The sequence below is a fragment of the Chelonia mydas genome, chromosome 6 (assembly GCF_015237465.2).
Source record: "Chelonia mydas isolate rCheMyd1 chromosome 6, rCheMyd1.pri.v2, whole genome shotgun sequence".
Lineage (NCBI taxonomy): Eukaryota > Metazoa > Chordata > Testudines > Cheloniidae > Chelonia > Chelonia mydas.
The window spans coordinates 75,680,148-75,703,625 of NC_051246.2; the positions used below are offsets into that span (position 1 = coordinate 75,680,148).

The window sequence follows — 23,478 nt, forward strand, 5'->3', positions numbered from 1 at the left end:
AGTAGGTAGAATATGAAGGGAGAGAGGTGCTTCTTTAAATATTGACATACCAATATGTGTGTACTGCAGGATCGAGAATCTTAAATACCTGCTGCATCTTTGGGTTTAAGTGTTGGGTGGCTGGGCAAAGAGAGAGGGTAACAAGCTTGATAGTTAAAATGTTTCAGGGCTGAGGAAAGAAGCCCACAGCTTTCTAAAGCATGCTAAATGTCTGCGTTCCCCTGCTGCTTGTTCATTGCAACTCTTCACCCTAGTGCAGTGACAGGCCCACTGAGGGGACAAGTGCCTGAGCACCCAATTCTGCAGGTGCTGCTCTTTGCACTCAGAGCTGTAGGACCATGTACTCCTCACACAAACCAATTTGGGATCAACAGGGCTGCACTTAGCCAGAGCCCTCTTCCCAGGAAAGCTCTGACATGGATCAAGTATGGGAAAGGAGGGAGGGTAGGCAGTGGCTCAGCTGCATGCTTTGAGCAATGGTGTGAAAGAGGGGTTCCTGAGTCCAAGAAAGAGAGTAAGAGGACAAACCTGGGAGGGGCGGAAGTTTGCACGGACTAATATTTAGAAATGCATAGCTGTGAGCTTTTCATATAGTATTTACCCCACCCACCAAACAGCTTTTCACTAGCTGCTTGTTCATTGGAGGGGAAAAAATGGAGATGCAGTGACTAGTATTTACAAAAGACTATGCATTTTATTGTGAGGTAACAGTGTTGGTGTTTGCTTGTAGTCAGGACCCTTTGTAGAATTCATCTCTGTCATAAAATTGTGTTCCCGTATCTCAGCTTTTTTAAAAAAAAAAAAAAAACTAAATGTTTCCAAAATTACCTTGGCTACCATAAAGGACCAGAGTGTAAATCAGTTCAGTGTTGTCTTCATGAGTCTGCAGATAGCCTAACGTAATAGCTTTAGGGGTATGACCTACCTCATTTATCTCAGTTGGAACTTTGTGAAGTCTACAATTCCATGATTAGGGAATTTGACGTTTTGCTGCATCCAGACTCCTGATATCTTTTGTTTTCCTGCCCTGTTGGGACCTGCCTGTAGCTGCACTCCAGCTTTCCCACAAGGAGTGCATGCTCCCTGCAATGTTCCATGTAGCCGGGCAGCAGGGGGTCAAGGAGGCAGAACTGGAGTCCAGATTGCAGCCATGGAGTTGTAGGAGGCAAAAAAAATTTAAGCTGGTGAACTGAGCTACCTGAAGAGCAGCTCAGCAACCAAAGTCCAGAGATCAGCTATTGAAGCTGGCTACAAACACGCCCCGTTTCTGTGCCATGTGCGGGGAGAAGGAAGTTCTTAGCCCACCTGTACAACACTGGGGAGCAGACACCCAGGGAGTGGAGCTAGGATGCCTGGAGAGCATAGCAGAAGAAGAAAAATATTGTTGAAAATAGTCTAGTAATTTTACATCATGAGTATTTTCAGCTATGTGCCATAGATGTGAGTGTGCATGGGGGAGAAGGGAAATAGACCACATTGATGTTGCTGTGGAATTTGGTCCCAATGTGCTTTTCAGCAGACAGGGTCCTGCCTGTACTTTACATAAACTGGAGCCTTGCTTTTACTTGTTCTGTGTTTGTACAGCACCTTGCGCAAAGGGCTCCTGGTCCATGACTAGAGCTCTTAGGCACTACTGCAGTGCAAATTACAATATCTTTGTAGTATACTTTGAAATGATTACAATATGCATCCTACCTTATGCATTCTTTATTTCAGCATTGAATTAATGTGACTAACTTTTTTTCTTCTTTCTCCTTTTCAGGATGTAGGTGCTTATCTATTACAGCTACACTGAGATGCTTGGAGAACTGGGGAGTGCATATCTGGCTAAATAATCCTTTTAAATATCCCTGGATTTATACACTATTTCCAAAATATATCTCTTCTAAGAACTGTTGGCAGAAGAGGAATGGACTTTCAAAAACTGTTTAATGAAACCACTAACAAAATCCTAACAATCTACTTCACATTGAAGTGGAAAAATGCCTAATAGGAGCAGCTTTTACTTCAATGAGGTGAAAGTGCACTATGAAAACTATATGCCTTTGCTGTATTTGGGATTTGTTCAGTTACTTGGTAAAGTCATTTTAAGTGCTGCTGTGTTGCACTGCAATATTGCATAAAGGAATATAAATTCTACCATCACGAAGACAAAACTGCAGAACCAGTTATAAGGAACCAACAAGACCAATCGCCGCCATAAGAAGGTTTTAAACTGTTTCACAAGAAAAGTTAAAATGTGCAGCTATTTTCCAGTTACGTTGAAAAAACTTTGAAATGTTTTAGTATCTTGTTTTAATCAAACTATTAAAGATGGTTTTTGTTTGCACTATTAAGAAACTGTATACAGCAAGATGCCTTAATTACTGATGTTCGAAAAAGCCAATTTATTAAGATACAAAATATATCGATTAGAATCAACAAATCAAGACATGATGAAAAACTGCTCTAAAAATCAGGGGTTCACACTGTGTAAAACTCACTTGTGAAGCATTTGCACATTTTTTTTTTTTTTTAAATCAAATCAATGTTTCCACTATATCTGTTCTTTGGAGAATCGTCAGATGCGTATGACATAATTAGCATATAAAAATACCTGAATTTGTTTGGATAAATGCTTATTACAAATGTCAACAGACTAGTGAATTTATACAGCTAACACTTTTTTTTATTGTATGTGGATTTGTAATATATTAATCTTCAGTTCTATATCATTTAAACTACACAGATGAGTAAATGTACTAAATGTTTCTATTGTTTTTCCTTTTGAAGCTTAGATAATTTTACCTGTTTTCTTTTTTCCTAGAACAACTTTTTCCACACTACTTTTTATTATGGATATTTATATCTACTGCTCTAGAAATGTTTACAGCCAGAATAGACCTGTATTTTTTCAGATCTAACAACTTATAGGCTACCTCCTCTAACAAAAGTTAACACATGGCTTTTACAAAATTAGTTGTTAAAAGTCTGGTTTTTTCCCTGATTAATTAAGATAAATTCAAGCTACCTTAAATCTAAATGGATCCACAATGGAACAAATTCAGTAGCACAGTTTACAGCTATATTTTGTCTTACTGATTTTGATATTTTCGTTTAACCGCTATAACTTAACAGCTATGGAAAATCTTGGGGGTTTTAGACTGGCAACTTTCTCTTCTATTTTGAAACGAGTGACCATGCTTGTCCAAATGAAATTCTGTGAAGTGCCAACTGTGCACTTAAAACAGAAGCTGAAATGTAGATCTGTAGCATGTACCCAGCCAATGACTACATTGTTTTTGAATTAAAAATATTATGGAAGTTGTCTTCATGCTTAAATCAGCAATTATAATTACTGTAGTAGCTTAATAGGTGTGCTTTTGCAACTCTGCACAGAAGGGTCTATTTCCAGCCTTTTTTCTTCCCCTACATGGATAGGGGCCCCTCTGCTTTGCAAATAAAACGACTAGAGTATAAATTTTCACTGTGGGAAGCGTAAGGCTCTAGAGTATTACTTCATTTTGAGATTAATTTTGCATGATCATAATCACTAACTTTTGAGGGCTAAGTAGAAAAGCGTCTTCTCAATCTGATGTTTATCTTTGTATAGGTAAATACCCTTTAATCCGCCAAAGGCTCTGAACATCTCAACAACACGATCATCCTAAGGAACAAGAGATTTAGAGCAGCTCCCAAACTTGACATTGCTCTAGGACAACTTCAGATATAATTGTGGAAGTTGCATTTACCTGTTGACATCATCCAATGATCTTTTTCTTATGAGATGTTATTTCTAAAGTAGACCTTAGTTGGATTTTCTTCGCTAATAAGCTTTTGTAATTTATTCAGATTACTGTAACTAATAGAATTAAAAAGTTAATTTGAACCAAAGTTCTCCTTTCACTAGAAGAATTGAGTGCCATCTATAGAAGTTTATCAAGAACTGTAATTCATGCTCATGTAATTTTGAAACCAAATTTCCTGCGAAAACTAGTCACTTTTCAGTGTCTTAACTGGTATTATAGAACAAATTCTTAGAGACACTGTAAAGTAAAGATGTTCTCACGCCCCTTACTGCTCCTCTATTATGCATAAAGATGATCTTGAAATTCCTTCCTTTTGATTTTTGTTTTGACGTGCAATTGTAAGAGTTTTTGAATCACTCTGCAAAGTTAGTGGGCTCTAAAAGAGATTAAAACTGCCAGGTTTTCTCCTAGATTTGGTGGCAAGAAAGAAAATCAACCTCAATAAATGGAAGCCTTTCAGAGGGTGACTAGAATAATTACTATAAGTAAAATGCACATCTTTTAGTCAGTATCCAGCTTGACTATAGTAACAAAGGCATTGGTTCCAAATGAATGTTGCAGATGGTCATTAGTCTCACCAGATTAGTTAAGAGGACAGTGGTTGTCTCTTGTATCCCTTGTGCCAGCAGTAAAGATAAGACTTGTCTGGAGAACCAACTTAGGCAAATGATTTGTAAACGATGTATGTCTTTCCACCATAAGTTCTGTTTCTGTGGCATTTATAAGAGAGTACAGTATTAAAAATGCAGTGTCTTTCACATCCCTGCCTTATCTGAATGAGAGCATATCTTAATTTGACTGGTAGGGAGCTACTGGACTGTGAAATGAACAAAATTCTTGGTCATTGGTATCAACAGAATTCTAACCAAAGCTTCATTTATCAATCCAGCAAAATAAATATATATAGACTGCTTTACTAGTTAAATGTGTGTAAAAAAAAAAAAAAAAAAAAAAGTGGGGGAGGAGCAGCTTAGTTGGAAGTGTCTGCTGCCTACTATTTGCTTTTCACAACTGGCTGGGAATGGGTTGTGCTATAATGGAATGTACTGTGTTTAATGTCAAGTCAAAAAAGTGATACAATGAGTAAAGATGTCAGAATCTGTATAAACTTATAAAATCCTTGTGTAGTGACTGTCTTAATTTATCTGTTCAAGAGTCATTACTGGACCAATGAATAATTCAGTGAGAAAAGAAACTCCCCCCCACTCTCTATTGCCCGCAGTTGATACTTATTGGTCAACTGGAAGACTCATTATTGTGCCATTTCTTTCCCCTGACATCTTTTTACTCATAGTAGTTACTCAAGGTGAACTGCAGCTGGTAAAAAGAAATAGTGAGCTTTTGTCCTTTCACTTCTTTAATGTTTTAGACCTTCATACACTTGCTTTACATACAAGATTCACTGAGGAGAAAACTTTGCAAGTGCTGGATTAAAGTTTTGGAGTTCATGTGACAAAAGCATGTATCTACTTGAGGATTAAGGCTCTCACACAGATATGTTCTTTATATTACATCCCTTGATATGAAATTAATGAGGTCTGAAAAACGAGACTTCACATTGGAGAATGTTCTTTCACTCCAACGTTCACAGAAAGGGCTTGAGGCTATCTTAGTAAGAGTTTTGACATGAATTGCAAAACAGCTTGCTTGTTCCCTAAACTGAAGATGGAGAAGCCCTCAGGCAAACTTTGAACTGTGCAAAAGCAACCTCTCAAAGAACCAATTTAAACTGTTGGTATACGAATTCATGTCTAAGTTCTACTAATACTTTGCTGATGACTGAACTTGGAAAAGGCCAAAGTGGACACAAAAGAGTGCTTTACTGATGCTGTATAACTCATTTTGAAGGAGCTAAGTGAACATACCTTTTCCTAAATAGCAATTAAAATAGTAACCATCTAGAAGTGGAAAACCCTTAACTCAAAGGGTAGATTCTGTAGCTTACGTCTTCCTAATATCATAGATAAAATATTTTTCCTGTGGTTTTGGTATCCCAAAACATAACAGACTGATTTCTCCAGGAGTGTGTTTACGAGGCTGAGTGTTTTAACTAGACTGTTGCCCCCTTCTGATAGCTCTTTTCCATTCTATAAGCTGCATTCCTATTGATTTGGTATTGCACTATTCATAGAAAAAGATGAGCCTCAAGAACAAAAGAGTAATGATCAGAAAAGATTCACTTGCTCTGTTGTGGTAGTGATTAAGAGCCCAAGATTGCAGCTTTGCTTCACACCACATGTATCTAAAAGAGGCCTGCATTTTATTCTGACAACATGTGAGGGTGTCCAAACTCTCAACTCTAATATCAAAGGTAGAAAGTTTGGGAGTGTAGTAGCTATAGTATATTTGTTTCTGTATTTTTATATCCAGTTATTAATAAATACACAAACTAGATTACTAGATACTCTTGTCAAAAATTGACTCAATAGGTAAAAATACAGAAACATGCAAATTAGACCACTGTTGTAAAACTGCTCCAACTTCTGTATAAGAGTTCTTCAAATCTAGCTTAAAGCTTCCCCCACGGTGAAGAACCTAACAGTTGTGGGATATCTTGGTTAGCTTCCTAGTGAACAGGTATGCACATCATAAAAACTACTTCAGAAATTGCACCTGTTTTGGCAGGCTTGGCAAAGAACAAGGACTGCATGGACAGGGAGACTAAATTATCTCTCAAACGTAGAAGCTGTTCTCGATAACAGCTGCGGGTACATTAGCAGAGTACCAGGGGAATACTTAGACTGCCAAAGCTCATATGGTCCCTGTTTTTTGGATTAGAAAGATTCTTGTTCTATACTGTTCTCTATATTGCCATAATGCTTAGGAGACCTAGTCATGGCCTACGACCCGATTGTGCTAGGCACTTCATACACACAGAAAAAAGATGGTGCCTGCTCCACCAGAATTTCTCATTTTAAATTAACATGGATCTTTTAAATATACATTTGAGAAAATTATTTGCCATAGTACTTAACACTATTAAATCCCTCCCCACAAAATCTACCTTTGATATTCTACAAGATGTTTAGTTTAAACAATTATACAAGAATAACTGCTGTTAATTTGCATGTCTCGTCTCCTCCATCTGAAGCCTCAACCCTAGGATGCAAGTTCTGTGACACCACAAGATCCATACATGCAATATTCAACGCCCATTTAATGCAGTTAGTTTGTGCAGTCTGTAAGGATATTGCATTTGAGTGGCTAAAAAGTGAGGAAATGAAAATCCTATGGAGAAAAAAAAATCCCAGAAACCGTAGTTAGAGACCAACTACATTTGTAGTTTAGAAATTAATTCCAATAAACCCACAAATATATTTATGTAAAATATTCAAACATTAACTAACGTTGCAGTGGGCATTCAGGGCTGCTTCTGCGCACCAGACTTGAACGCTTGAAACAGGGAGGTGTGTTCCTGTGTTTTGAGAATACCTCTGCACGACAGAAATTTGGGAGTTCTAAACCAGGCTCTGACACGGTCTTGCTTTGGGCAATGTCACTTTTAACCTCCGCCTCATTTTCCTCCCATGTAAAATGGAGATCATACTGTAGGCTGATAGCACAGGGTGTTTGCAAAGATTTAAGCAGGTAATATTTTCAAAGCATTCTGAAGATGAAAATTTCTAATTCAGATGAAAAGGGCATTAGCATTTTATTCACAGTAATTCTAGTTTTAAATTGTATTTAATGTTTTGACAGAATATTTTTGTTGCACTAGCAGCAGTGTTCTTGTAGCTTTTGTGTTTTTAGTAACACCTCTTTATGCAGATACTATGCAGATCACACAACTGTTCTGATCTGTGCCATTTTGGGTTCTGTCTACTTGGAAGAAATGTGTTAAAGATTTCATACAGTTCACTGGCTCAGCTCAACTGCTAACACTCTAGGGCAGATGGACCACTGGCTGTAATCCCATTTTAAAACACACTTTTTTTTTTTCCTGCATAGTAAGAATGGCTTGCATGTACTTTTTCTTTCCAGCAATTGTGTCTTAAGTGGGTTTTTTTTGTTTTGTTTTGCAAATAGGCCTGCTTTACGTTTTCCTAGTACTCTGTTTCTTTAACACTGTCTTTTGTCTATCCTGTGAAGGGGGAAGGGGAGCTGTTGATTTCTACATGTAATTGTGATGAATTAGCAAAAAAAGTGAAGTGTATTGAAATTACTAACATTCTATTCTTTAAAGCTGAGTAGTATAATTTAAGCAATGAGACATAAGCTGCATGGGTATTGTGCAATAATTAAAGTGAGTACAAAACTCAAGTTAATGCCATGTTCTAAGTCTTCCACTGTAGGTGTGTGACTATTAGACTAAGCGCACACCCTGCTGTCATTTTTTAAATTGTTTACAAGTCATTTTAAAGTATCATGTACCTTAAAAATCTTGAAATTTACTCCTTTTAAAAAGTTTAAATTGTTTGCGGGTACCATACCTGCGCCTGAATGCTCCGGCCAATTTTTGTGGGTTTTAAAATGTGTTTTTCTTTTGTATTGCTGTCTGAAAGACTTATGTAACCAACTGAGGAATCCAACAGAGAGTTGTCAAATGTGCAAAGTAATCCACTTTCAAAAAAAAAATCAAACAGAGAATTGTAGGAATTGTAATAGGCTTTAACAATGGGCAGATGTGATTTTTTAAGTTGACAATACCCCTTTAAATATGTATTTATAAAGCTTATTACAAAAACATAACCAGCAAAAGTGAAACAAATAGTTTTAGAAAGGGTTGCTGTAATCACTTCAAAGATCAGCAGCCTTTCCGAAGTCTATGAGATTTAGATTCATGCTGTAGCAGGGCTGGATTTCCAATTAGGCACAATAGACGTGTGCCTAGTGGTACCGGCGTTCTGGGGGTTCCTAAAAGTTAAAAGTGGATTAAAAGTTTAATACAGTAGAACCTCAGAGTTATGGATACCTTGGGAATAGAGGTTGTCTATAACTCTGAAATGTTCCGTAAGTCTGCAAAAGACATTATAGACTTCAGCCACATGGGAGGTTCCGGCGGGTAGCGTAGACAAGCCTTTAGCTACAGCCATATCTTCCTCGAAGGTAGATTGTGTGGGTTAGAAAGGGGAATGGTAAGGGACTCCATCACGAATAGGGTGCGGGGTCAGAGTAGACCCAACTGCAGTGGCCTGTTGGACTGCTCCAATGAATGAAAAAAATGGAGTTACTTTGTCAGATATTCACTGCACTCTGTGAATATCTAAATGTGAAGAGGGAATGGAGACCAAGAAAAAATCAGTTCTTTGCATGTCTGCTGATAATAAAATTCATACAAAGGCATTAACAAGCTTAGTTACTGTTAACAGGTCTGAGCTACTTGTTAAAATATAAGGCTCTGACTTATCCTAAGCAGAGAAGCAATTCAGGTTTCACATTTAATCTATAACTTGAGCCAGTATGAGTTACTAAGTACTGTACGTATGTCAGATTCACCCAGAAATGGAGAGGAGGCTTCATATCAACACTATTAGGAATGGCAAGCATCCATTATGGCTGTTAAAACACTCATTGAATTCTGAAGAACAAACAAAATGTGACTGAGGAAATTACCAGGTGGACTGCACTTTAGACCCCTTTTAGTCTCTTGAATGCATTCTTCAGGTAATCGGCCTCGCTTCTTCCACCTCTGAACCATGGCACCCTGTAGTTCAATCTCTCTACAGCCCCCATGTTTCTCCACCATCATGTAAACACATTTGGCACCTGCAAGAAAACTACTTTTGGGGAGTCTATACCCAGCACCAGAGTAGAGAGACTCAAAACAGTTTTATCAAAACAAATGTATTGTTTGTTTACCCAATGGTACATAGCAACCTGGGAAAGGGGATTTTTAAAAGGCCTGTACATCTGTTTCTTACCTACACTTTATCCCCGTGGTTCCCATACTTGTTCTGCCACTTGTGTAGGGAAAGCCCCTGGTGGGCCAGGCAGTTTGTTTACCTGCCGCGTCCACAGGTTCAGCCAATCACGGCTTGCAGTGGCCCCACTTTCTCCCTAGGCTGGGGAGTATCCCCTTTGAGCCTAGATTTGGGCCAGGTAGGGGCACATTCTCCACTTAATAGCTCTCTTATTGTTTCCTCAAGGACTCTTGGTATTCTCTCTGGTGGTACCATATCTTTGCCATTGTTTTGTTTACTATCTTATCTCCCCCAGCCGCATCCTTTGATTTAACTCCTTGCAGTCAAACAAGATAATATCAAGCAGCTAAACTTCATGTTCATAAAAAATAATACAGAGCACTCCTTTATTCTTCACAGTGACTTTTCAGGATTCCATACAATTAACCAGGCCAATATTTAGAATACTATACTTTTGACAATGGTGTTTTGTTCTTACAGCATTTTACCCTCCTCCACAGCTACGAGAGTAAGTCATATCTATGAGCTGATTTTTTTTTTTTTTTTAAGAAGTGCTAAGCACCCACAGCTTTCTTTCACTTAAATAAGAATTGGGGATGTTCAGCCCTTTTGACAACCAGGCCTATACTTCCTCCATCACTTACATGTTTGTCTATTTCATATACACTATATATTGTCACACACACAAACCCTACCTTCAATAAGATAAAGTTAAGGTTGTAAATTGATATCTACTATTTCCCAAAACCATTATTAGAATGTTGTAGTTACTTTAAAAAACACACACACCATGCAAATCCGGAAATGTGGAGGTTAACTCAAAAACCTGGAACCCAAAAACTGTATCAGTTATGATTCCATCACCAACTTTCATTCACTCTTACCCTCTGCTGCTGTCCCCACCCCATCTCTCTTTAGGATCTTCAGCCATGCACCTCAGATTCTCCATTATCACAGCAAAAATTCTACATGCTGCCCTACAATCCTTATATACTAACTCATGCAAGTAATCCAGTTATGCTCACAAGACAGGACTAGGATCTGATATAAATCAGAAGGGTGGATGCAGTTCATGTGATATTTGGTAAGAATTGTGCAACCTAAGACTCCAGTCTTTCTTTCCTCCAGGCTTACAAGGCAGCCCAAATTCCTCCCACTCCATATTCTTCCGCCACTCTGAGCTGGAGCACACCTGCTCAGCTCAGTTCCAAACTTCCAACCAAACTTTGTCATTCACCCAAATGAGAAAAAAATGCTTTTAGAAGTGGCATTCCTGGTGTCCAGAATGATGCCTTAATATCTCAGAAGTCCCACCACATGGCTACAAATCAAAACTCTATCATGTTCTAAAAATTTAAAGGCCTGTAGTTTATGTAAATAACAAAAGGAAGTGGTGTGTGTTCATTAGTCATTTTATGTTCTCCTGACATGTATTCCTCATGCATCAACACTAGAGGCATGCATACAGCAAACTGACAGGATGAACGTTATTCCTGAATGTTTACTTAGGATTGTTTTGTGTTTTATAAATTGTCTTATCTAAAGAGAAAGGTGTGGGTGTGTGTAATACTCTTCAACAATACAGTTCTTGAGCAACATTTTTACTTATTGTTTAACTAAAAATTGTTTAACTAAAAATAATGCCCAGAATTTTGAATACTACTTTCAACTATCTATTTTTCCCCCTAGTTACCTAGTTCACTGTGCTGATAATGCCACATTTTGGAGTTCAGTAGGTGTTTTTTGACTTATCTGCTAATATGATATGGAGGATGTTTTCAGCCCAGACTTCCCTCACCTCATTCCTGTCTTCTTATTCCCTTGTGTCTCCAGTCATTCCCTTCACTTATTCTTGTCTTTCCTCAACCTTCTGGTCAAGCAACATTGTGCCAGTGTCCATTAGGAGACCATACCTGAGATTCCAACAATAATGAATTTCCACTGATGCAGTCATCATAGCTAGGCCTGGTACTTTGGTACCATATGGCTCTGCAACTATAGCAGTGAAGACAACAAGCTGTCTGAGTACTTCAGATTGTTCTTTCCCATATGCATTACTAAGCATTTGTCTGCGATGAATGTCAGCTGTTGTATTGCCGGTCTACCTTTGTTAGATGCATTTGAAGATTATCAAAAGATTATCTTGATTTGACTAAATAAAGTAATTTTGTATCATTCACAAAATTTGCCAGTTCATTCACAAACACACACACCACCACCACCACCTTCCAGGTAATAAGCCCCGTCCAATAAAGAGCCTTGCGGCAATCCACTAATAATCCACCTTCTATTATGGAAACTGACCATTTATTCCTAGTCTTTGCTTTCCACTCTTTCTAAACCAAGACAGAACTTCCCTTTCACTCTGGGAATACTTAATGTCCTTGTAACTTCTTTTGAGGGTCTTTATAAAAGACTTTTTTTGAAAGTCCATGTAAACTGTTTTCACCCGTTCTTTATTTACAGTTTTGCTGATACCTTCAAACAACTATAATAGGTTGCACACATGATTTTCCTTCCCAGAAGCTGTGCTAATTTGTCTTTGTCATATTATATTCACCTAGATGAATTACAAATCTATCCTTAATTTTTTTTCAACTGCTTTATCTGATATTGAAGTAAAGTCTGGTCTGTAGTTCCCAATACAACCTGTAGAAACTTTTTTTTTTAAAAAAAAAGAGGTACAGTACTGGTTACTCTCCAGCCCTCCAGTATAGTAGCTGGTTTTAATGATAGATTACATATTTTAATTAGCAGTACAGCCACTTCATTCTAAGGTTTTTTTCAGAACTCTTGCATGAACACCATCCAGTCCTGACTACTGTAACTGAAATTATCACTTTGTTCCAACATCTCTTTTTTTGACAATACAGTCTCTGACAGTGCCTCATCTTTATTACTTGCAAAGAATATCTCTGAAGTAGTGATCTCCCCATCCTTCTGTGGTGAAAACCCATACAAAGTTACCTTTTAGCTTCTCTGCAATGTCCTTGTCCTGTTTGAATAACTCTTAGCCCTTTAGATTTTTTTAAACTACTGTACAAACTAAAAATTAATTCTCACAACACCCTTGAACAATAGATAAGTATTATTAGACTAATTTAATTTAACAGCCGGGGAAACCGAGACCTAGAGAAGTCAAATGAAGGTCTCAGAGGAAGTCTGTGGCAGGACCAGGATTAAAACTCATGAATTCCTGGCCCGTATGTAATGAGGCTGCACCATAAATTTACAAAGCAAGACTTTATAACAGACTGTTTTGTGACACTGGAAATGCATTAACAAAAATTAAATTCCAAAAGACACACTGAAGCTGAGTGCAAATACAAAGTTAGTAGAAACTACTCAGTGTTAAAACTGAAAACTACTCATTTTGTACAGTTGGCACAAAATGAGCCCTCCGGGGAAAGCTACATTGATATGTCTGTATAAAGGCAGATACCACTTAATAAAGTTTGAAATAGTGAACAGGAAGGCTCTTGGGTGAAGTCTCCAAATGCAGATGATCAAACAGATGTTACAGCTCTCAGGACTACCTACCATCTGGAAAATTAGTATGAAATTGCAAAAGTTAAATGTGAAATACAAGAGTGAAATCCTGACCACATTGAAGTGAATGGTAAAACTCCCACTGACTTTAATGGAACCAGAGGACCAAAAAGAACTTCTTATGGTGAACCAGCTTTCAAGTACATTTATATATAGTGGAAACAAGTAGCTAAAAAAGTGGAGTTTGAATATGACGCAAGCACTACTTATTTCTAAAACAAAATTTGACAAGCTCCTATTAAAAATATAGAGTGACCCAATTTTACAATAGCTTGAAAGAGTAATCCTAGATGGATGGCCAATTGAGAAAGTCCAGGTACCTCCAAGCATAAAATGTTATTGGGGCTCTGGAAATGAAACTGGTGCATATGATGGGATCCTGGAACACTGTATCTTAATACCACACAACATAAAATCAGAAATGCTAAATTTAATCCACAGTGCCCATCTGGATATTGAGAAATACAAGAACACATCACAAGATGAACAGTTCTGGCCAGGCATGTATGCGTCGACCACAGATAAAGTTTCCAAGTGCAAAATCTGCAATAAATTAGAAGGAACAGAATGCAGAAGGAACCCTTGGTCCAAGTTTGTCACAGATGTCTATCTGAATTAAACAAGACAGATTACTAGTCCCATTTTAAAGCTGTTGTCCAACACATTGAGTAGCAATGTAATAATAACACATAGTAAATTAGTTCATTTGCCATTGGATTCCAGATGTATTAATAATAGATAATGGCCCATAATACACAACAGTAGCTCATTTCAGCAATTGTCTTCAACCTACCAGTTCAGGCACATCAAGTCAAGCCCTTGCTATTCACAGACAATTTGGTTAGCTGAAAAGTCCACACGATAAATTGATTTTTACAAAACCCTGGCAATCAATACTTAGCATTGTTAGACTGTCACAATACACTTCACAATGCCACATTGAGATCAACGGTTCAAAGACTATGGGCAGAACGATTAACAAAACCTTAGGGCCAAAATCTAACAAATTTCTTTAGCCAAAGACAATTCACTTCACAGTAGTTGCAAAACAACTATACACCAGAAAACTGGGACACAGAATATAACACAGAGACTGTCAAACAATTAGTCCTATTGCAAGAGTTAGATTCCAAGCAGAAAGTGGCTGATAAATTCCCACCACTAGCAATTAGGTTGTATATCTCACCTGTCTAAGAACCTGTCCTACAGGAGGAACAGAAGACATCTAAACAAAGCCAAGGATAACAATGGGTCTGTAGTTCTAGGAAAAAACAGAGTTAATAAGACACATGCACCTCTAAATATACTACCAAGTATATAAAAACTAACAATATTTTCCACATCTCAAGGACGATTTTAATCAGTTGATTCTGGGAAACTTTCACGGGAGAGTGCATCAGTCACTTTGTTAGAAGCTCCTGAGATGTGTTGGATGTCGAAATCAAAATCTTGGAGAGCTAAACTCCACCGAATAAGTTTTTTGTTATTTCCCGTGGCGATATGAAGCCACTGTAGCGCAGCCTGGTCGGTTTGCAGGTGGAAACGCCGTCCCCAAACATATGGACATAGCTTTCCAGAGCGTAGACAATGACGTAACATTCTTTTTCACTGACTGACCAGTTGCTTTCCTTCTCAGACAGCTTCTTGCTGAGAAACACTAAAGGGTGGAATTCTTGATCCGGTCCTTCCTGCATTAAAACTGCTCCCACACCACGCTCGGATGCATCTGTGGTTACTAGGAACGGTTTGTCAAAATCTGGGGCCCTTAGCACAGGGTCAGACATGAGTGTCGCTTTAAGCTGGTTAAAGGCCTTCTGACACTCTTCGGTCCACTGAATGGCATTTGGCTGTTTCTTTTTGGTTAGGTCTGTCAGTGGGGCGGCGATTTGGCTGTATTGCGGTACAAATCGTCTGTAATAATCGGCCAAGCCTAAGAAGGATTGAACCTGTTTCTTTGACTCTGGGACAGGCCACTTTTGGATAGCATCCACTTTGGCCTGTAGGGGGTTGATAGTTCCTTGACCCACCTGGTGTCCAAGGTAAGTCACTCTGTTTAGGCCTATTTGACACTTCTTAGCCCTAACAGTTAGTCCTGCCTCCCTTATGCGCTCGAAGAGTTTTTGTAGATGTTCCACGTGTTCTGCCCAGGAATCCGAAAATATGGCCACATCGTCAAGGTAGGTGACTGCATATTCTCCTAATCCCGCTAGGAGACCATCTACAAGTCTTTGGAAGGTGGCGGGTGCATTCCACAGCCCGAAAGGGAGTATATTAAATTCATACAGCCCGACATGGGTGGTGAAGGCTGACATTTCCTTGGCGGATTCATCTAGCAGTACCTGCCAGTATCCCTTGGTTAAGTCCAAGGTAGAGATGAACTGGGCCCATCCCAGTTTCTCTAATAGTTCATCTGTGCGTGACATTGGATAGTTGTCGGGGCGAGTTACAGCATTTAGCTTATGGTAGTCCATGCAAAAACGTATCTCCCCATGGGGTTTGGGAACTAGAACCACTGGAGATGCCCATGCACTGCCAGAGGGGCGGATTACACCCATCTGTAACATATTCTGGATCTCCCGTTCTATAGCAGTTTTAGCTTGAGGAGACACCCAGTAAGGTTGGACTTTAATTGGGTGAGCATTACCTGTGTCAATGGAGTGGTATGCCCGTTCAGTCAGTCCTGGGGTCGCTGAGAACGTCGGTGTGTAGCTAGTGCACAGCTCCTGGATCTGCTGTCGCTGCATACGCCCAAGGGTCATGGAGAGGTTCACCTCTTCCACGCCACCAGCACTTTTCCCTTCGTAGTAGACACCTTCAGGCCACTCAGCGTCATCTCCTCCCTGGGCTGTAAACTGACAAACTTTTAATTCTCTGGAATAAAAGGGCTTTAGAGAATTAATATGGTATACCTTAGGCTTTCGGTTGGAGGCGGGGAATGCTATGAGATAATTAACAGCTCCCAGGCGCTCCTGGACCGTGAATGGCCCTTCCCACGACGCTTCCATTTTATGGGCCTAGAGCACTTTTAAGACCATGACCTGGTCCCCTACTTTGAAGGAACGCTCTTTGGCATGTTTATCATACCAGGCTTTTTGCTCTTTTTGAGCATCCTGTAGGTTTTCTTTAGCAAGGGCTAGAGATGTTCGGAGGGTGTTTTGTAGGTTGGTTACAAAGTCCAGAATGTTAGTTCCTGGAGAAGGTGTAAATCCCTCCCATTGCTGCTTCACCAACTGTAACGGCCCCTTAACCTCGCAGCCATATACAAGTTCAAATGGGGAAAACCCTAAACTTGAATGTGGTACAGCTCTGTAGGCAAAGAGCAACTGCTGGAACACTAGGTCCCAATCATTGGAGTGCTCATTTACGAATTTACGTATCATGGCCCCCAAAGTTCCATTAAACTTCTCCACCATGCCATTTGTTTGATGATGGTAAGGAATGGCAACCAAGTGATTTACCCCATGAGCTTCCCAAAGGCTTTCCATAGTTCCTGCCAGGAAATCAGTTCCTGCATCTGTGAGGATGTCGGAGGGCCAACCTACCCTGGCAAAAATGTCTGCTAGTGCCTGGCACACACTTTTAGCCCTGGTGTTGCTTAGAGCTACTGCTTCCGGCCATCGGGTGGCAAAATCCATGAAAGTCAGTATGTACTGCTTTCCTTTGGGTGTCTTTTTCAGAAAAGGACCCAGAATATCCACAGCTACTCGCTGAAATGGAACTTCAATGATGGTGAGTGGCTGGAGAGGGGCTTTGACCTGGTCTTGGGGTTTTCCCACTCTTTGGCATACCTCACAAGACCGGACATAGGTAGAAACATCCTTGCCCATTCCCTCCTAGTGGAATGACCTCCCCAAACAGTCTTTGGTCCTGTTCACCCCAGCATGGCCACTAGGATGATCGTGGGCTAAGCTTAAGAGCTTGACCCAGTACTTAGTTGGAACTACTAACTGTCTCTGAGGATGCCAGTCTTCCTGGTGTCCACCAGAAAGAGTTTCCTTGTATAAAAGTCCTCTTTCTACAACAAACCTGGATCGATTAGAAGAGCTGAGAGGCGGTGGGTTGCTCCGTGCCATCGTCCAAGCTCTCTGGAGGCTTTCATCTGCTTCCTGTTCCCCTGATGCTGGAGACATCAGTTCCTCATTGGATTGTGGACCTATGCTTGGTCCCTCTGGAAGCGATGTAGGGGATGGGGCTGTTTCCGTTGACTGTGAACCGCTCTCCACTGGGGCACTATGTTGGAGTTCAGGCTCCGGCTAAGCCTCTTGTGTAGGGTTATTGGCTGCTGCCGGTTCAGGTTCGGTGGGGCCCTCTGGTGTTGGGGTTGCAAGTACCGGGTTCAGTGCTGGCAATGGGTCTGGTGCTAGTTGTTCCGCCGGTTCCGGGACTGGCTCTGTCTGGGTCTCTGGGACTGGATCCACTATTGCTGTTGCAGACATTGGCCTGCGGTCCGGGTCCATCACCTCTGACCGGGTCCTGGTAGAAGTTTCCGGAACAGAGCTAGGCGTGACAGCTGGTTTAGCCTGGCTGCAGGTGACCATTCCCACCCTCTTGGCTCGCTTCACATGATTGGCCAAGTCTTCCCGCAACAGCACGGGGATGGGATAATCATCATAGACTGCAAAAGTCCACATTCCTGACCAGCCCTTGTACTGGACAGGCAACTTGGCTGTAGGCAAATTGAAAGAGTTGGACTTGAAAGGTTGAATCGTCACTTGGATCTCTGGGTTGATTAAATTGGGGTCCACTAAGGAAGCATGGATAGCCGACATTTGTGCTCCGGTGTCCCTCCACACGGTGACCTTCCTCCCGCCCACACTCACAATTTCCCTCCGCTCCAAGGGTATCTGGGAGGTATCTGGGCCTGAGGACCTCTGGTGCGATTCCGGTGCAATGAACTGTAATCTGTTGGGGTTCTTGGGGCAGTTGGCCTTTACATGCTCTGGCTCGTTACATTTAAAACATCGTCCAGCCGACGGGTCACTAGGGTGAGGGGGGTTGCTGGAGAATGGTGTGGAGGGACGATAAGGTGGCTGGAGGGTTCCTTGGGGGGTAGGTGGGGCCTTGGGCTGCCCCTGGTAGTAGGGTGTGGTCTGAGTTGTCCCTTCTGGTATCTGCTCCAACTGCAACCAGTTTTTTTCTTTTCTGCCACCTCCACCCATTTGGCTCCAATCTCCCCCACCTCAATTACAGTTTTGGGATTCCCATCTAGGATGTATCTTTCTATTTCCTCAGGAACACCCTCTAAGAACTGCTCCATTTGCATTAGGAAGGGCAAATCTTCTGGAGATTTAACACTGGCTCCTGATATCCACAAAAAGAAAAGGAGTACTTGTGGCACCTTAGCGACTAACCAATTTATAGTCTCTAAGGTGCCACAAGTACTCCTTTTCTTTTTGCGAATACAGACTAACACGGCTGTTACTCTGAATCCTGATATCCAGGCATCCCAATGTTTCACAATGTGGTAGGCATGTCAGGTAAATGACACATTTGGTTTCCACCTTAGGGCTCTGAACCATCAACGGGAATGCTTGGGTGTTAGCCCCATTCTGACTCTCGCCTTGCTTTTAAACCGTTCAAACTGGTTCATGTGTTCCTTAGGCATTTCAGCCGCCACCTCAGGTAAGGGTCCACTGAGTTGCGGCCTCAGCTCTACCACATATTGGTCTGTAGAGATGCTGTACCCAAGGCAGTCCCTTTCGAAGTTTTCTAAGAAGACCTCGGTATCATCGCCTGCCTTGTAGGTGGGGAACTTTCTGGGATGGGAAGTGGTACCTGAAGAAGGATTGCTAGGGTTTGTTGGTATATTCTGCCGAGTCTTTGCCTTCTCCATCTCCAGTGCATGCTTCCTCTCTTTTTCCTTCTCCTCCAGTTCTTTGGCCCTTGCCTCCATAGCTCTCCTGTGGGCAGCCTCTTGGTTCTTTTCTACCTCCATAGCTCTCCTGTGGGCAGCCTCTTGGGTTTTTTCTGCCTCTCTCGCTGCCTCCATTTCTTTGTCCTTTGCCTCCATTTCTCTCCTGTGGGCCGCTTCTAGGGCTTTTTCTGCCTCTTTCGCTGCCTCCAGTCTGGCTAACTCCAGTTTGTGTTGTGTCTTTGTTTCTGCCATCTTTGCCTCTCTGTTTTTAACTAACTTTACACCCGAGAGTTAAAAATAAAACAAACGAACAAAAAAAAAACTTGGCTTGTAAAATTTTGCTGTGCTGGAATATGATACCTATATTCTCTGATAGCGATTGTCACCTACAGAAAAATCCTAAAAAAAAAAACCCCAAAAAACAAACAACAACAAAAAACAAACAAACAAAACCAAAAAACCCTAACACCTTTGTCTCCAGGCAAATAGGCAGAAAACCCCTCTAGTTGCTCTTAGGTAAAAAAAAAAACAAAAAACTTCAGGTCTGTGAAGACTTGTGAATTTCCCTGCAGGGGGTTAACTACCCTGCCTTTAGGTAGAGAAAACTCCAGCTCACAAAAGACAATTCCATTTTGTCTCTGCTCTGGCCCCCAAGCAGAGGAAAAAAAAAAAAAAACTCTAACTGCTTTCAGTTTAAAAACTGCTTTCCAGCAGCCCAAAAGAAAAAATATATATTTCCTTTTCAAATCTGTGCTTCTGGTTCAAAAAATCTCAAATTGATCTCAGAATAATTTCAAGTTAATCCCACCGCTCTGCCACCATGTCAAGGTTCCTTCCCCACTCTGAACGCTAGGGTACAGATGTGGGGACCTGCATGAAAACCTCCTAAGCTTACTTTTACCAGCTTAGGTTAAAACTTCCCCAAGGTACAAACTATTTTACCTTTTGCCCTTGGACTTTCGCTGCCACCACCAAACGTCTAACCGGTATTATTTTATTAGGAAAGAGTCCGTTTGGAAACGTCTTTCCCCCCAAAATCCTCCCAAACGTTACCCCCCCCTTTCCTGGGGAAGGCTTGATAAAAATCTTCACCAATTTGCATAGGTGAACACAGACCCAAACCCTTGGATCTTAAGAACAATGAAAAAGCATTCAGTTTCTTAAAAGAATAATTTTAATAGAAGAAAAAGTAAAAAGAATCACCTCTGTAAAATCAGGATGGTAAATACCTTACAGGGTAATTAGATTCAAAACATAGAGAATCCCTCTAGGCAAAACCTTAAGTTACAAAAAGACACAAAAACAGGAATATCCATTCCATTCAGCACAGGTTATTTTCTCAGCCATTTAAACAAAACAGAATCTAACGCATATCTAGCTAGATTACTTACTAAGTTCTAAGACTCCATTCCTGTTCTCTCCCCGGCAAAAGCATCACACAGACAGAGAGAGAGGCTTTGTTTCTCCCTCTCCCCAACTTTTGAAAGTATCTGGTCTCCTCATTGGTCATTTTGGTCAGGTGCCAGCGAGGTTATCCGAGCTTCTTAACCCTTTACAGGTGAAAGGGTTTTTCCTCTGGCCAGGAGGGATTTTAAAGGTGTTTACCCTTCCCTTTATATTTATGACAGCCCCACACAGCGGGGCTTCAGCTTTCTGCCCTCGGTCCCAGCAAGTCTAACACTGCTGGCCCTGCTTGGCAGCCCCCCTGAAACCTGCTCACAGCCTCCCAGGGGTCTCATGCCCCTGGTTGAGAACTGCTGATTTAGACAACCCTAAGGGGGCTCTCCGATTTACAGCAGCCTGTGACTGGGTGCCTACTTGATGCTGACCTGAATCTATGCAGTGTATAGTACTACAGTCCCATATTCAAGATACTCCTGTCAGCTGCAGCCCAGACAGGCCTCCTACTCCAGGACTTGCAAAAGGATTCTCCTCTGGCCAAAACTGAGACTTTTAGAGCTTCTGTAAGCTGTTCTGTCCTATTATGTAGCATACAAGAGCTGTAAGTGGTTTGAGTCTCTCACCTAGGGTTTATAATTGAAACACTGACAAATCTTTTACTATGAGATAGCACATAAGAAAGCAGAAAGGATTCCATTTTAATCATCCTGTTAGGATGTAATATATAGTATTATGGTGAGGCCACCTTGTGACTAAAGACACAAAAGGTGTGTGTTATGTACTTTGAACTTGAATGGAACAGAACTTGAATGGAACGGAAAATTAACATAGCATTTAACATACATACGAGCAGATGAAAGTGTCAGATTTTTTATATTTTAGGAAATCCAAATGTTAATAGTGAATATATCATTCTAGGATTATGTGAATCATTATATGCTGTGTCTGTATGAGCAACAACAGAGCAATGTGTTTACATATGCAGTGCCCATGCATTTCCACACACTATGTTTTCTTGCTTCATAACTGATGCATGATGTATTTATTAAATTGCTGCAGGTACAATCAGAGATAATTCTACATTAGGTACAGGCACATGGGCTTCTTACTAAAGTAAAAAAAACTGTTAAAATCATTTATTCAAATGTAGCAAGACACAGAATACTTACTGAGGACTATTTCTATGCCATGTTTCAAAATCTATCCATTTTGGCTGTAGTGTGGTTAGTATGTGATTAGGGGTTGTTTTTTTTCAAACAGAAGGAAAATATTTTTCCTTTTCCTCACCCATAAGTCAAAAACTGCTAAAGGTATTTTGAAGTTGAATATTTCAGAAAATTGTGACCACCTCAGAACAGTCTTATAATAGAAAGTGTTTTGCAGTAACTATAGCAATTAATATTTGTTATGAAGAAAATATTATCTTTTCTGGTGAAATATAGTTGTTTGTTTCCCAAGCATGTCCAGTTAGAAGAGGGGGAACACTTCCCTTCCTCAAAAACAGAGATGAAGTGAGAGGGGAAAAATGGGGATTGGTGAGGGAAGGGTAAATGTAGAAGACAAGCACGAAGAATGATCTCACTTCAGAAAGTGGCATCAGACAAGGGAGGGATAAAGAATAGTCCTTTCAGAGAGAAATTACTCCACTTTGAAATTCTTTTATGTGGTGCCTGTGTACTATGGTGATTGATGCATTAGAAATGCAAAGATTTGTTTGATTGATACAGAATTTACAAAGTGTTTAGGACTCTAATGTACCTTTTAGGCATAGCAAAGCACTGGAAGTGGGTGTATTTTCAGATCCTCAGTGAAGAGCTCCAACAGGCTTTGTACAGTATCTGAAACTGGTACGCCTACAGGAGCAAACAGGAGTACAGCCACTACACAGCGTTTGCAAAGATGAAGCATGCACTTGCACCCACATAGGTGCTGGAACTATGGATTCTGGGGGTGCTGCCACGCTGGAAGTGCTTTCCATTATATACAGGGTTTACAGTTTGGTTCAATGGCTCTCAGCACCCCTGTGCACCCCAGCAGAAATAAAAGGAGCTGGAGGAATCTGGTATGCAGAAGAACAAAAAGATTATAACTGTGTCTAGTCTCTGATATTAACTTGCTATTCTGCTCATGTTCTTACTTTAAAAGAATGTTAGTGTTAAATGAACACTCATATAGCTGCCAGTAGATGGCACAATGATTTCTCTTACTAATAAGTTTGAGAAATACTGTTAGTGGGCAACTTTTATTATTTCTTTTCTACTATCTGTGTAAACACCAGATCTACTTCTAGTAAAGCTGTTTGGTTGGGAGAACTGATGTAAATTACCTCCATACCTTTTGTACTTCAGTGTCTAATTCTGGACTCATACCTCTATCCTCCATTTCAGACTTTACATGTTCTTTTAAAATTGCCTGCTTGGTGGGCGGGGGGAAAGAGAGTTGGTGATTTGATCTCTTCACACACCTGATTAGTTCTGATTAGAAATTATGTATTTTCTGTAGTAAAAAATTGCCTGGTCCAAAACAATGTACAGTGTACATTGCTATTATTATAATATTTGGACTGTTATTGTAATATACTGGAATTTTTTTTAATAAAAGACCTTTTTCCTCCTCCTACTCGACGGTTTCCCGATTCCTTTCTTATCAAAGTAACCCACCATTGCCAAAACTATCCTTTTTGAAATAATCAATAATTGATATTTACCATGAGCTGTTTCCTTCACAGTCTAGTCCTATCCTGTGGGAGATGGCTGTACATGAGCTGTCAAGAAAGATTTTCTACATGAGAGATTTGCCTGCATGCAAAAGTTCTTATCTCCCATATATAAAAAAATCTGTAACTCTTTCAGGGAAATCCAGCACTAGAATAGGAGACAAGAACACTTCCCCAAGGTTAGTGGAGATGACTGCAACTTTAACAGTCAGTAGCTGTCTCATTGAGGATGGATAATTCAAAAGAAAAGACTGTATCAGGAAACTATAAGAGGTAGATATTATAAAACCCTTCTCAGTGATTGTATAT

The 23,478-nt window shown here is 40.3% G+C and overlaps 1 protein-coding gene and 1 long non-coding RNA gene across 8 annotated transcripts in view; one reads left to right on the top strand and one right to left on the bottom strand.

The window, feature by feature from the left end:
* Positions 1-4,928, top strand: part of KATNBL1 (katanin regulatory subunit B1 like 1) — a 51,708-nt gene extending 46,780 nt beyond the window's left edge. For both annotated transcript variants that reach the window (XM_027831476.3, XM_043548097.1), the window contains exon 10: positions 1,763-4,928. In XM_027831476.3, coding sequence (XP_027687277.1) covers positions 1,763-1,795 — 33 coding nt within the window. In that variant the 3' untranslated portion in view covers positions 1,796-4,928. The remainder of the gene's footprint in view (positions 1-1,762) is intronic.
* Positions 1-23,478, bottom strand: part of LOC114021671 — an 89,469-nt gene that overhangs the window by 59,983 nt on the left and 6,008 nt on the right. The window contains exons 2-3 of one of the 6 annotated variants that reach the window (XR_006291417.1): positions 14,385-14,459; positions 9,342-9,494 (exon numbers count right to left, since the gene is read on the bottom strand). The exons of 4 other annotated variants lie outside the window; for them this stretch is intronic. This is a non-coding gene — a long non-coding RNA (uncharacterized LOC114021671). The remainder of the gene's footprint in view (positions 1-9,341; positions 9,495-14,384; positions 14,460-23,478) is intronic. One more of the 6 variants, XR_006291416.1, reaches the window with a different exon arrangement.